Source organism: Elephas maximus, chromosome 5 (assembly GCF_024166365.1).
Source record: "Elephas maximus indicus isolate mEleMax1 chromosome 5, mEleMax1 primary haplotype, whole genome shotgun sequence".
In the NCBI taxonomy this organism is placed as follows: Eukaryota; Metazoa; Chordata; class Mammalia; order Proboscidea; family Elephantidae; genus Elephas; species Elephas maximus.
Genome location: NC_064823.1, coordinates 38,342,510 through 38,357,826, shown reverse-complemented (window position 1 = coordinate 38,357,826; position 15,317 = coordinate 38,342,510). Strand labels below are relative to the sequence as shown.

Here is a 15,317-nt window from a genome sequence, read left to right as displayed (position 1 = left end):
CGATGTGTCTCGTTAGTAAATGGGAGCATCCTATCTACTTACTGAATTAGGCTTTTTCTAAGCCAACCCCTATATCTGATTTTAAGGCGCATAGAAGTAGCTTCTTTTTCCCACCTACAAGAGTTCTGGGCAGCATGCTTAAATTGGCAAAGCTGATGTCTCTGAAAAACCCCAGCCCTCCTACCCATTTCCTCTGGACGGCAACTGCCCCATCTGAAATTATTCGAAGATTTAAAACAAAACAAAATGAGGTCAGTAGGGCGCAATTAATAAGCTTCCCTGCAGCGTTAACAGTAAGGAGACTGCGACGCATACCAGAAACCGGAAGAAAAAATTTTTTTGGTGTGTTGAAAGTAGCTGCAATCAGTCCCCTGATTCTATTTCCCACTTATGGTGCAGTGTTAACAAAAACTAAGCACACGCTACACAGAGAACCGCCCCTTCACACCGGATGACTCCTGGCCTGGAGCTGTAGGTAAGCCACCTATAAGGCTTTGGTACAAAGTTTGAACGCTGAGCCTTAACCCTGCTCGGGACCGACAAGCAGGAGACCGAGGAGAAAAGACAATTTCTTTCTTTCTCAGGTCAAGGTTCAACAAAACAAACATTCACACCAGCGATTGGGACGCGTTCCGAGGAGGTGGCTACAGAAGCCACGAGCTGGCGGAAATGACGTCAGGACAGGGCGCTGGAGGAGGCGGGGCCGCCGAGGGAACGCACCTATCCGGTGGAGGAGAGGCCGGGGGTGTGGCTGATGGGGGTGCGGGGCAGGCGCGGGGCTGGGCACGCGGTGGGCGGGGCCTGGGTGCGCGACTCGCCGGGACTGGCCTCCTTCCGCGGCAGGAGGCGGTCACGCCTTCTGACTGGGCCGAGTAGAGTGAGGGGCCATGCGGAGCGCGAGGGATTCCCGACCCCGCAGCCTAGCGCTCCTACTTGGCGCGGCGGAGGCCCCTCGGCGGCTGCTGGAGTAAGCGCTGCCTTTGTTCGGATCGCCTTGTCCCTCCCGTCGGCCCAGCCACTCACGTCGCCGCGCTCCGGCCGGTCAGCCCTCGGCCCCGGATCCCCACTTCGGCTTGTGCCGCGCGGATGCGGCTGCCGGGCCTGGGTTTGGGCTTTGCGCGGGTGAAGAAGAGGAGCGGCGGCGCCTGGGAGGCATGCGATGGGGAACTGCTGCTGGACGCAGTGCTTCGGGCTCCTCCGCAAGGAAGCGGGGCGGCTGCAGCGTGTAGGAGGCGGCGGAGGGTAAGCCCGCGGGGGAGGGACCCGGGACAGCTGGCTGCTCTTCGGTGCCTAACGGAGTAACCCCTTTTACCTCCCGTGACCACTCGGAGGGGCCGTGAGCTCCGCTTCTCTCGGGGTTTAACATGCTGGTGGTCGTGGTGGAGGCCCTGGTTGCCAAGGGCCGACGCGAGTTTCCCTGGGAAAGAGCTGGAGGAGGGGGCGGGTGTCACTCTGCGGCTTCCAGCATAACTCCCACGGGGCGCGTTGTCACGCGGGGAAAGAGTCCAGGGGGCATCATCTCGAGGACGCATGGGGGCTTCCTCGCGCGAATGGGCGTCAGGACGGGCTCCACAGCACTCCAGACACACCCTACGTTGGGCTTGCGTTTAATGCTAAAGGTAGTACTTCTGTGTTTGGTCCTCTCTGGCCCTGATAGAGCAGGCGAGGATCTGGATCCAAAGTTGATGCCTTAGATGGATTTTTAGAAGTCATTTGGATACCGGGGTAAAATAAGGTTCCAGACCCTTATTAATATTTTGACAGGTAAAAAGACATGCCTAATTGCTGGGCTTCCAATGGGTATTCAGATTCGTAATGTTGATTACAGGAGGGGCAGTGTATTGTACTTTTTCATATTTATTTGCTTCTTCTAGAGGAGTGCCATACGCTGATTGCTACTCACGAGTTCTGTAACATTAGGTAAATCACAGTCCTTCAGTACCTGACTTTCATAAGTGAAACTGGGGTACTCTTGGATTTTTCTACTCACATCATCCACAGAACGATAGAATCTCAGAATTATTCTATTTTGTGTTTTTATTTCAAAGAGTTAAAAAAAAATTCCTTTGGAGTTAGCCTTGTTGTCTTTAATTATCTCCCGGGAATTCAAACCTAGAATTCAAATCAGAACCAAACCTACTTTGTGTAAGATATGAGACTGTTTTGCACTTTCTGGAACAGATCGCTTAGCTTTCAGGCTCTGTCCCATTTAACCAACGTTATTAGGCAATAGGGTGTTCAACATAAACAAATTGAAACCAAATGATTTATAATTTGGATCTTTGGTAATGGAGACCTCATGAAATGTTATATGATTTCCCCCTTCATCAGTCATTGAGTGAGGCCTCCGTGTTACTGTTCTTAGTACAAAATGGTTAAGGTTTACGATAAATTTCCCTAGCATAAAAGAGGCAGGACTTCTAGAACATGTTCCTAGTTTAGTATTTTGGATTCCCTGACTTTTGAGCTATTACTGTTACAGAGGGACATGGCAGGTGATTTATCTTGTCAGCCAGAATCATCTAATTTATAGTTTATAATTATTTTGTGTAGATGCAGCCGTGCAATCAAGCTGCTTAAATAGACTTGCCTAAGGAATAGATGCCAGAAGATCTTTGGCTTATGTTATTTTATTTGTAGTTGTGCTGTAGAGTGTTAAAATTGCCAGAAATTCTAACTGTAAAAACAAGGTCTTACACTCTAAATGAGTAAGCAAAAAGCATCTATATTTGACTTTGGACCATATTATGTGGGGTCTGTGGGATTTTTGTTTTGTTCTTTCATGGTCACTTGACAAACTGTGTTTTCCTTAGAGTATAGCATTAAAATTAGATTCTACTGAGTACATGAACTTGAGAGCATAGGGAAGTGGCAGGGGGAAGTCAGTGAACACTGTTAACTGTTAATTGCGTATATGTATGCCGTAAAAACATAATAGTGGGATCCGTACTCTCTGCTTATGGGCAAAAGTCTTTGAACAATTTCTGCTGAGGCAATGAGAGTCTGTGGCTTGTAGACACTGTCTTCTAAAGCTATATAATGGTGATAATAGATTCTGCCCTTTTTAATCCATTAACACAACTTTTGACAGTCTCCTTACTGAATCTTCTGGTTAACTTGTTTTACATAATTTTAATATTATGTTTAAAAAAAAACCAAACCCGTTGCCATCAAGTCGATTCTGACTGTGTTAGGAGCTTCTAAAATAATATGAATGTTCACCTAAGCATTGAGAGACGGGGGATGATAGTTAATTGGTTGAACTTTACCTCTCATTTTAGTCGCTATTTTTTATCACGTGGTGCTTTTGATATTCTTTCAGGTATAGATCTGAATAGTTAACTGGTAATTCATCTAAGAGTGAAAACATTGAGGAGTAATCACAAAAACTTGATTTGGTTTGTATTTGTCATTCTAGTAACCATAGGTGGAATAGGACATCTTGTTCTGTCAGGCTGGACATCACAGGGTGCTTTATGATCCAGAGCCTGGTTTCTTAGCCTTGCAGATTTCACAGGTGTATCTTAAAGATCACTCAGCTTTCACCGTCCAGTCTCAAAACCAGAATTAGCAATATTCTCATGTATGGTGGCATAGTGGTTAAGAATTAAGCTGCTAACGTAAAGGTCAGCAGTTAAGATTCACTAGGTACTCCTGAAAACCCTGTGGGGCAGTTCTACTCTGTCCTGTAGGGTCGCTACAAGCCGGAATCGACTCGACAGCAACAAGATTTCAAAGTCAGATCACTCAGTTTTCACCGTCCAGACTCAAAACCAGAATTATCAATATTTTCATGTATAAAATGCCAGAGAATACTAGAACTTTTTTTTCTAGAATATTATATACTACTCAGAATATCAAGTGTTTAGGTATGTTGGAAACCTTACTACTAATAAAGTTATTTGGTGATTAAAGCAGATGGGCCTGAGTATCCTTAAGGAAAAAAAAATTAGGCATCCTAATAAGCCATCGGAAACCCTGGTAGCATAGTGGTTAAATGCTACAGCTGCTAACCAAAAGGTCAGCAGTTCAGATCACCAGGTGCTCCTTGGGAACTCTGTGGGGTGGTTCTGCTCTGTCTTACAGGGTCACTATGAGTTGGAATCCACTCGATGGGGTCAGGTTTAATGAGTCATCGGAAACCCTGGTGGTGTAGTGGGTAAGAGCTATGGCTGCTAACAAAAAGTTCAGCAGTTCGAATCCATCAGATGCTCCTTGGAAACCCTATGGGGCAGTTCTGCTCTGTCCTGTAGGGTCCCTATGAGTCGGAATTGATTCAATGGCACAGGGTTTGGTTTTTTGGGTTTAATAAGCCATCCATCTCTATGGAGTTTTGCCTGACAACACATTCTTGAGGGCTCCATCTGCTGGTCACTGCTCTGTTTTCTTTTGGTGGTACTAGAAATCTTTTGTGTAGACTTTTATCATGTCCTTTTCTCACTTTTTTCTTTCTCGGACTGAAGACCCAATTGTGTTACATTGTATTTTAATTCCTTTATTTATTCTACTGTATAATTCCACACAGTGTTCCAATTAAGATGTACTATCGTTTTATATAAAGGTATGATCTTGTTTTGTATCCTTCTTGTTATTTAACATTTGTTGGCCTTTTTGGCCCCAGCAGCAAAGTTGCCTTTAGGCAATCATTTGCAATGATTCTGTTTCCTGCTAATGAAGATTTTAATAACAGCCAACAATATCCGATCACTTCCTGTGTGCCAGGCACTGTTCTGGGCACTTTACATTATCTCATTTATGTATCACCACACTCCTATACAGAAGGTAACTACTATTACATACATCGTAAGTTGAAAACTGAAGCTTTGAAAATTTGACTTGCTCAGGCTTACAGAGCTGGGCTTTCGGTCCAGGTCTCTGCATTCAGAGCCCTTAACCCTTAACCACTAACAGGTCTTGGCTTTTTGTTTTGTAGATAATAATTTGGTTGATGTATCCTTCAGGGGATTAGCTTGTACTTTATTGCTGGAAGATCTTGTAAATACATGTCAACAGCTTGGGTCTTATTCGTTGTGATAAGCTATTCTTTTTTTCTCTTCCTTGCAACTATTCATTTGACCCTTGCGCTATCAATTTTATCTTATTTTACTGTTCCTCTCCGGGCTATTCTTATTTTGCCTATTAAATATGGAGTTTTCCTCTTCTTTATTTAGTTCCCTTCACATGTGTACCTATCCCTGAAGAAATTTCATCCTTTCCTGTGATTTCAGTTGTCATCACTGCAAATCTCTCACCCTCTGCACAGACTTTTTCAGAGCTCCAGCTCTCTATATTTTCAGTTGCCTATTGAAAAGCTGCACTTGGATGTATCCATGCTTCTCTAGTCAACCTATCTAAAATAGCACATTTTCTTTTCCCGCAGATTTCTTCTTCCTCTGCTTCATGCATTCCCTACCTCCCTTAGCAGCACTATTTACAGTCTTCTAAGCCACAAACATCACAGTCTTCTACCTCTCCCTAGTCACTTATTCAATACCTCCTTAACGCATACTGGACCTGTTGTCTTTCACATCCCGTGGTCACCAGTTTTCTGTCTGCCTTCCCTGTTCTGTCTCTCACACTTTAGTTACTGGAGTTAGGCTTTCTAAAACTCATACCAGATTATGCTTTTTCCTTGCTTATTGACTTGCATATACTTTTTGTTTCCTACAGCTAAATTGCTCAGCCTTTTCTATGACAGTGTGATGAATTTCATGGCATTCAAATGTGTGCCATTGTGTACGTTTGTATACTCAGGATTATATGTAGCTCCCTATTTAGGTAGTTGTAATCTCACTTTTTTTGTTTCTTCATTCAAAAAAATCATAGCAGAATATAACTCAGTGGCAATACCATTATTAAAAGAATAATACTGAATCTATTTCTAATTTCAAAAAATAAATCCATTTATAAACCATCATATATTAACTATTTTTTTATAAATGATTGCCTTCCAGTTGATAGTAGTATCAAGTTTAACTCTTTACAAGATAATTGAACATTAACTCTTAACCACTGCACCACGAGGGCTCCACAAATCACTTGGACCATTCTTAAATATTGCCTTCGCTATGAAACCTGCTCTAACTTCTTGAGACCATATTGCCCCCATAAGGAAGTAACTTCTACAGGCTTTTTTGTGGTCTATATCAGACAGAAGTCTGCAGACTTTTTCTCTGAAGGACCAGATAATACACATTTTTGGCTTTGCAGGCCATACAGTCTCTGTCACAACTACTCATTTCTGCTGTGGTAGCACCAAGACAACCACAGACAATTGTAAACCGGTAAGTGTGGCTGTGTTCCAATAAAACTTTATTTACAGAAATGAGCAGTGGGCCACATTTGGCCCACAGACTATAGTTTCCTAACCCCTGGCATACCCTGATAAATGTTGGGAACTCCTCAAGGTCAGGGACTTTATGTTTGTATCTCTTCACTCTCAGCATCTCATGTTTGTTGAATGAATAGCCAAAAGAGCATTATTATGAACTTGTAAGATCTACAATGTTTTCCCCATCTTTTATTTTTTTGACTGTTAAGATAATTCCCTAACTTTTGCAAAAATACCACATACTCAAATAATTATACACACCCTACCAATTTTATATTGATGCACTGGTTTTTTTTTTTTTTTACAAAAAAGAGACCCTGTGGATTACCAATAAGAATTTTTAAATATTTTTTCTGAATGCGTATTGCTAAAAAGAGAAATCAGCAATATCATGAAGAGACAGTGCATAGAGATGCAGTGTGATTTTCTGCATGTTTGTCAGCACTGAAAAATATCAAAGTGCAAGGTGTTTTCTCCTAAAATTTCAGTAGTTAGGAAGGAAAACAGTAGTGGACTGAAATGAATATGGATTTCTTGAACATTCTCTGTTATACCTTAAATACTTCCCTGGGCTCTACCGTGAACCTTGCTCTTTTCTTCCTTAATATATTCTTCTTCCTTAATGTAGTACTTTCCCTGGGTGATGTCATGAAAACACATGGCTTTACCTACTGGGTTTTACCTACTATCTATATACCTGTGAGCTCGGTCTTCTCAGTCTGAGCTCCACAATATCTAATTGTCTGTGGGGTATTCCCACTTGTGTATCAGACATAACCTGAAATTCAGTTTGTAACATTGAACCCATCTTTGTTTTCTTCCATAGCCGTTCTTCCCCTCCTCCCACTCTTTTTATAAACCCCAACCGTTGTGACTACTTTGTTCCCTATCTTGTGAGTGAGTGGTAAAACGATGTATAGTCACCTAAGTCTAAACCTGAGAATTATATTAGACTCTTCCTTTCCACTCACCCACAAATCCACGTTATGAAGTCCTGTGGATTATACCTCTGAATGTCTTTTGTATCTATCCAGCCTCTACATTCTTCTTGCCTTAGTACAGACTCTTCCGTCTTCTATATATGCAGCTCTACCCCATTGACTGGACCCATTTGAGCTTGTGCTTCTCTAATCTGAAAAACCAAAAAAGAAACATGCAATTTTACTTATACTCTCACATCTCCCTCCAACTATTACCTTTCTCCTTTAACAACTTTCTTAATAGAATTGTCTAGTCTTGATATCTCTATTTCCTCCCTTCTCACTTGGTCTTCAAGGTACTCTAGTGTTTACCCTCCTTGCTTCTCCTCCCCATCAAAACAACAACAGCCAGTGGGTATCATTATTAATCCTCATTGTACTTGACCTTTTAATGGCATTTGATGCTGTTGACTCCTCCGTTAACTTCATGATTTCATACTGTCTGTTTTCCATCCATCTCTCTGGGTACTTGTTCCCTGTCCCCATGCATGTTCATTTTCTTCTCAGTCATTAAATGTTGGAGTGCTTCAAAACTGTAAAAATGTATTAGTCTCTACTTTTCTTAAGAAATGACATGCATAGAGGCACTAACCTTGCTAGCCGTTCCCCACCACCTCTCATTTCGAGTCCATTCCCAAGGCCAGCTGATTTTTTTTTTAACCTTCTAAATTGTTTTTTTAATCCACACACTTCTCTTACTGCTACCACCTTAGTCCAGCCTGTCATCATTGCTTGCCTGGATTTCCAGCACCCTGTGTTAAAACAGCACTCTCCCTCTTTCCCCATTATCTGACACTATTTTGCTTTCTTTTGTAACACTTATCACTGTATGACTTTGTAGACACTGAATATTTGTTTATTACCTGTTTCCCTCCTTAATAGAGTATAAATTCTCTGAGGTCAAGGACTTTGGTGTGCTTATTCCTGTATTTCCAGTACACCAACAGTGCTTGCCACATAGTGAGCACGCATTATAGACTACCAGCTGGTCTACCCGCATTTATTCCTGACTTTTTTTTTTTTTAATCTGTCTTGCATCCTGGAGTCAGTGCAATCTTAAATACAAATCTATGACATAAACACAGCTTAAAACTTTTCAGTGGCTTGCCATTGCTTTTAAGATAAAGATTAAAATCTTTCATGTAGCTTTCGAGGTCCTGAATTGTCTATTCTTTGCCTGCCTTTTTTGCTTCATCTGGTGTCACATTCTTCCTTGAACATTTCTCCCCCTTTTCCATAGATAACTCCTATTCCCTCAGCTTTTAGATGTCAGCTCATGGATCATTTCCCACAAAAAGTCTTCCCAAGCCACCTCCTACCCTCCAGAGGATAAGTCCTCAAAGCATCATGGAACCATCTTCTGAACACTTCCGCAGGTTATAACTATGCCTGTAGTAGTGTGATTATTTGATTAATGTCTGTTTCTGCTTTCTGTTTTTGCTTATCATTGAATACTTAAGTGCCTAATCCCTAGTGGATATTCAGTAAACACTTGTTGACAGAATTAATGAGTGCAGTGTCTTAAACATATCACATTCTTTTCACTCCTCCTTGCCTTTGATGTGTCGGAATTGACTCAACAGAAACGGGTTTAGTTTGGGTGCCTTTGGTACCTGCTGTGCCCTGAAATACCCTTTTCCCTATTTGGAGGTTGGGCTAATTCCTCCTCAGTTTGATTTTTGATGCCCCTCATCTGAACATATCCCTGTCACAGCATACTGATTGTTAATTTATCCCTTCGTCTACCCTGTTAGACTGCAGTCCTCTTGAGTGTGTAGGTCAATTTTTATTCACCTTTGTGTTTTATATACTTAACTATACCTGCCATAGGGTATGCCTGTCATTCAGTTAACTCAAAACCAAAACCCATGGCTGTTGAGTTGATTTCAACTCACAGTGACCCTGCAGGACAGAGTAGAACTGTTAACTCATGTAAGTAAGAAAAAATTAGAAGCTTCAATGTCATAGATGCATACTTGGCAAAAGCTTCAAAATGAAGAGGGTGGTCAGCAATTTCAGATGCTGTACGGAGATTACAGAACATGAAGAACTGAAAGACCTCTAAGGTCTTTTCCAGTTATTAAAAAAAAAAAAAAAAGGCTGCTGTTGAGTTGATTCCGACTCATGGTGACCCCATGTGTGTCAAGAGTAGAAACGTACTCCACAGGTTTTTAATAGCTGATTTTTCTGGTGTAGATCGCCAAGCCTTTCTTTTGATGAGCCTCTGGTAGACTCAAGCCTTCAACTTTTGGTTAGCAGCTGAGTGCGTTAACTGTTTACAGCACCCAGGGATGCCAGTTATTAGTTTCCTCTAAATCAAGCTCCTTTTAAAGAATGTTGACCTTTTTTTAAACCTGTGTTTTCTCTCTTCAACATGTTTAGCCAGAAGATTTGTCTCTTCTCTTCCAAGGCATACTATTAATTTCCTGAACATCTGTTCTTCCTAAATTTGCCTCATTAGGAAGGGACTTATTAACAGAAATATTACTACCCATCGTTATGAGTTGGAATGACTCGATGGCAGCGGGTTTGGTTTTTGGTTTGATTGCCGTCTCTGTTGGTGCTGATATTATTTGTTATTACTATCCTTACCTTGGAAATCTATTGATGGATCATCCCTTGAGATTAGAATGGTTAAACCTCCATTAAAATATTTGATTCTAATTGAAAAGTGTGTGTCTGTCATCTTCATTGTAATAGTTTTTGCCAAGATATGATTTGTAACCTTTCCAACTGTTTGCTCAGAAAAAAACTGAGTCTTGGGAAGCTTTTAATTTTTAATAGACTTTGGAACAATTTACCGTGGTTCTTCATCATTTATTTATAGGGTCAAACAAGACATAAGCAAAGGCTCTTCTCTTTTATTTTAATACATTATATAGGAGACTGTGAAGAAAAGCAATAGTAACAATGTAGAATTTGTGGGTTTTTTTCCAGTTATCTTTTACTTAATTCATTTTCGTATGAAAGACTATTTACCCTGCTATGCAAAATAAAACATAGAAGCATTAAAAAAACTGTTTTCTTGGTCTATTTTTTATAAGACTGATGTTCTTTTTAATAAAAGATTACTTTTTGATATCTCCCTTTATAACACTGATAAATAAATATGTATGACGAAACAAGAATCTCCACTTTTGTACCATATTACTCTCAAACTCTTCCACACTCTACCATCATTCAGAGGCTGGTGCTTTACGAACCTTCCACAGCCTCTCTTTTCTGCCTGTCTAATATCCTTTTCATATTTGAGTCCACTGTCACACCTTTAATAGTAATACAATAGATACACCGAAAGCCACTTAGAGACAGCTCTCAGGGACATAAATTTATGTATAAATGAATGTTTCATCAGACAAAGAGAATTTTAAAAGTACAGTGTAGTTCCATAGATGACTTTGGGAAGCTCTGGAATGTTAAGAGAGAAAATGTACTTATGTTTTTGTTAAGCCAGTGTTTTTGGAGACTCTCTGTTTCAGCAGCTCAGCTTTCACCCTGATTAATACCATGAATATACATCCTTTTGAACAGAATTGTGGGTTGTTCCCCACATTATTTCTCACGCTGCTTCACCAGCACTCCCCAGGACATACGGCTGAATTCATGAAAGTTAAATTCACGTGGATATGAATTTATTGACCATTTTCTTCACAGCTCCGCTTTAGGTGATACTTCTGTGTTCCTAAGAAGCCCTGGTAGTTCGGTGGATAAGCACTTGGCTGCTAACTGAAAGGTTAGCAGTTTGAACTCAGCAGTGGCTTTACAGGAGAGAGGACCTGGCAGTCTGTTCCCATAAAAATTACAGCATGGAAAACCCTGTGGGGCAGTTCTACTCTGTCATATAGGGTCACTATAAATGAGAATCAACTCAGCAGCACACAATGACAACACTGTGTTCCTGGAGGACCCTTCCAACTTCTCCCATTACATTGTCCCTTATCCTTTTCACTCCAGCATATGAGTCTTAATGTCTTGGATTTGCCACATTTATTTTTCTCTTGTACCTCCACTCGTGACTCCTGTTTCTTTCATACTACATTCCTATTGGGATTCTGACACTCCTCCCCATTATCTTTCATTTCCAGTCCATTCCCCAAACCAGATGATATTTATCTTTTAAATATTTATTTAATCCATCCGCTTCTCTGACTGACTCCGCCCTAGTCCAAGCTATCATTTCTTGCCTAGCTTCACATTCAGTCACATATATTCTTCATGCATTTACTAACTCTGTACATTTATCCCCACCGATTTCTCTAAAACTCATATGGTTCGTGGTACTTGAAGGAGCAACTTATATGGAGCCAGACTTACACCTTTAGGTAAAAGAATGCTGTTCACATTGCCAGTCATTCTGCTGTAGTCATTCTAAATCTAGCAAGCATTGATTATATTTGTTTTTGCAGGTTAGTCGTTGATCTAGAGTGGTGATTCGAACTGTAGCGTTCATTCAAAATCTCCATTTTCATTACATAGCTCTGGTTCATTCATTTCTTCTTCTGTGTAGTGTTCCATTGTGTGATAAAGAGCAATGATGAACCCGTGAAACATCTCACAACATGGATGAATCTGGGGGGCATTATGATGCCTGAAATAAGTCAATCACAAAAGGACAAATATTGTATGAGACCACTATTCTAAAAACCCAAGAAAAGATTTACACAGAAAGAAACAATCATTGATAGTTAAAAGGGCGGAGAATTTGGGGACGGCAAGTCACTAACCACATAGTAGACAAGGATTAACTTTAGTAAAGAAAAAGACAACACACAATATAGGGGAAGTCAGCACAACTTGACCAAGGCAAAGCCATAGAAGCTTCCTAGCACATCCAAATACCCTGAAGGACCCAGTTACTGGGGCTGAAAGCTAGGAACCATGGTCTCGGGGTATCTAGGTCAATTGGTGTAACATAGTTCATAAAGAAAATGTTTCACATCCTACTTTGGTGAGTAGCAGCTGGAGTCTTAAAAGCTTGCCAGCGGCCATCTAAGATACTTTTATTGGTCTCTTCCTGTCCAGAGCCAAGGACACAAGGAAAATTTTATTTCAAAGGACTAACGGACCACGTGAACCACAGCCTCCACCAGCCTGAGCCCAGAAGAACTAGATGATGCCTCTCTACCACCACCTGTGGCTTTGACAGGGATTCCAATAGAGGGTACAAGACAAAGCAGGAGAAAAATGTAGAACAAAACTCAAATTCACAAAAAAGGACCAGACTTACTGGTCTGACAGAGACTGGAGAAAGTCCTAAGACTGTGGCCCCTGGTCACCCTGCTAACTCAGAACTGAAGCCACTCTCAAAACCCACCTTTCAGCCAAAGATTAAACAGGCTTATAAAACAAACAGTAACACACGTGAGGGATGTGCTTCTTAGTTCAAGCAAGTATAGGAGACCAAATGGGCAACACCTGCCCAAAAGCAAAGACGAGAGAGCAAGAAGGGACAGGAAAACGAGATGCACAGACACAGGGTACCCTGGGTGGAAAGGGAAAGGGGGAGGGTGCTGATCCATTGCAGGGATAACAACCAATGTCACAAAATAATTTGTGTATAAATTTTTGAATGGGAAACTAATTTGCGCTGTAAACTTTGACCTAAAGCGCAATTAAAAGAAAAAAAAGTTGCCATTGAGTGGATTCCAACTCATAGCGACCCCATGTATGTCGGAGTAGAACTCTGCACTGTAGGGTTTTCAGTGGCTGATTTTGCAGAAGTAGATCACCAGGCCTTTTTTCCAAGGTGCCCTTGGGTGGACTTGAATGTACAACTTGAATGTACCTTGTGATAAACATTTGCACTACTGAGGGGCTTCTTTGTATGAATATGCTAGAATTTATCCATCCTCCTGTTCGTGAACATTTAGGTTATTTTCAGGTTCTTTTGCTATCATAAACTGTTTCAGTTAGCATTCTTAAACATATCTATACACATGTGTAAGAGATTCTTTAGGGAGGTGCGTGTGTGTGTGTGTGTGTGTATGAGTGAGGTTCCTGGGTGGCCTGAGAGATTCGCGATCTGCTGCTAACCTAATGGTTGACAGTTCTAATCCACCCAGCAGCTTTGTTGGCCTGGAGATGTGCTTCCATGAAGATTACAGCCAAGAAAACCTTCTGGAGAAGTTTTGCCCTGTAACACATGGGGCTATCATAAGTTGGAGTCGACTCAACAGCAACAGTTTTCTGTATGTGTGTGTGTTTTCTTTGTTTTTGCACTATGTATAGGAGTGAATATGGACATCTTCCACTTTATTAGAATTTGTCAGACTTTTTCAAGGAGATTATACCAGGTTATACTTTCACTAACAATGGGTTTCTGTTGCTCCATTTCCTAACACTTGGTGTATTGTTGGAATGTTTTTTCCAATCTTATTAATGTGAAGTACTATCTACTAGATGCATTAAATTTTTATTGTGTTCTTATATACCAGCAACAAAAAGAAATGCATGTTTTTAAAACTACCTTCTATGATAGCAATGAAAAACATAAGAAACTAGGAATAAATCACTAATAGGTGTGTAAGACCAGAACAACCATAAGAAAAAAAGAAAGAAATGGAGAGCAATACCGTGTTCATGGAGACTCACTATGCTTAACACATTAATGTTCCCCCTGTTGATCTAGAAATTCAGTTCAATTCCAATCAAAATCCCAATAGGATTGATCTGAAACTTAACAGGATGATTCCTACAATTTTTATGGAAGAGCAAAGGGCCAAAAAGGGCCCATGAATTTTGAAGGGAGTAACTTGTCCTATCAGATAAAAACAAACAAACAAAACAAAACAAAAAAAAGAACTGTCAAGTCTTCTCCAAGTCATGGTTGTGACCTTTTTGTTAGCCATTGAACACTTAACTGTTTATAACACCCAGGGACTTTGTCTTACCAGATTACAAGCTCTAATTATTAAAACACTACGTATTGGTGCAAAGATAGGCAAATAGGTGAGCAGAACAGAATATGGTCCCCAGATTCTGTATCTGGGAACCTGAGAGTGGAGTCCAGTAATCTCCATTTCTAATAAGGTGATTGTTCCAGTTGACTACATAACTCTGGAGTTATTTTTATATATTGTGTCTAGTTCAGGGATTCATAACTTTTTTTTTCCTCCTACCTCAACTACCAGAGCTGTACAGCAGTCTCCCATCAATAATGACTTACTATTATCAATTTTTGCACAAGGGTGGGAGATGGTTGCCTCCCTAGATTTACTGTGGCCATATTCTCACGTTGTTGTATTTTCTGTAACACAACATTCATCCCTCCAAGAACCTCTGGTCTTTATGAATATAGGAGTTTTCACATGGAGTTGTTCTGTTATCATTACAAATAAAAGTAATTTGCAATTCAGTAGGTTTAGTCAAATGTTGCAAATATAAAAGCAGAATAGGAGAAAAACTTTGAATTGTTCTGTACTGATTTACTTAACTTTTTTTGGTAAATTTAGGGAGCTTCGTACAATATGACCCACTTATATGCTAACAATAGTCTAGAAAAGTAGGATGGCCATCTACTCCTCTTTATTTTTTAGGTTACTAAGCAGTTGTGATGAGAATATTAGAGTAGATTTGCTTTTAATTTAAATGTCACCAGGTTTATTCACCCTTAATATTTAGTGAAAAACTTATGAGTAATACGATCACTTTTTGAATAATAAACATAAGAGTATTCTAAAAGCATATACTGTGGACAGCATTATGTATGTAGTATTGGGACACACACAGCAGTATTTTCAGACTGCAGACCTATGATAGAGTGAACTTGGAGGAAGGAGGAATTGAAGAAGATCTAAAGATACTTACAGGTTTGACCATGGGGTATATGTTGAAAAGAGCTGAGCTATTAGAGTTGGATAGTTTACATTTTTTGTTTTGTACTGAATCTTCAAAATGCGATACGTATTTGACACTTAGAGCTTTCTCAGTTCAGACTAGCCACGTTTCAAGTGCTTGATAGCCGCGCTTAGCTAGTAGCTTATGATGAGTTTGGGGATTTCGGGGCT

At 40.5% G+C, this 15,317-nt stretch overlaps 1 protein-coding gene across 3 annotated transcripts in view; it reads left to right on the top strand.

Annotated features, from left to right (window-relative positions):
* The first annotated feature begins 816 nt into the window (after positions 1–816).
* The window catches only part of AP1AR (adaptor related protein complex 1 associated regulatory protein), a 66,540-nt gene continuing 52,039 nt past the window's right edge, over positions 817–15,317 (top strand). For all 3 annotated transcript variants that reach the window (XM_049885513.1, XM_049885512.1, XM_049885510.1), the window contains exon 1: positions 817–1,242. In XM_049885513.1, coding sequence (XP_049741470.1) covers positions 1,160–1,242 — 83 coding nt within the window. In that variant the 5' untranslated portion in view covers positions 817–1,159. The remainder of the gene's footprint in view (positions 1,243–15,317) is intronic.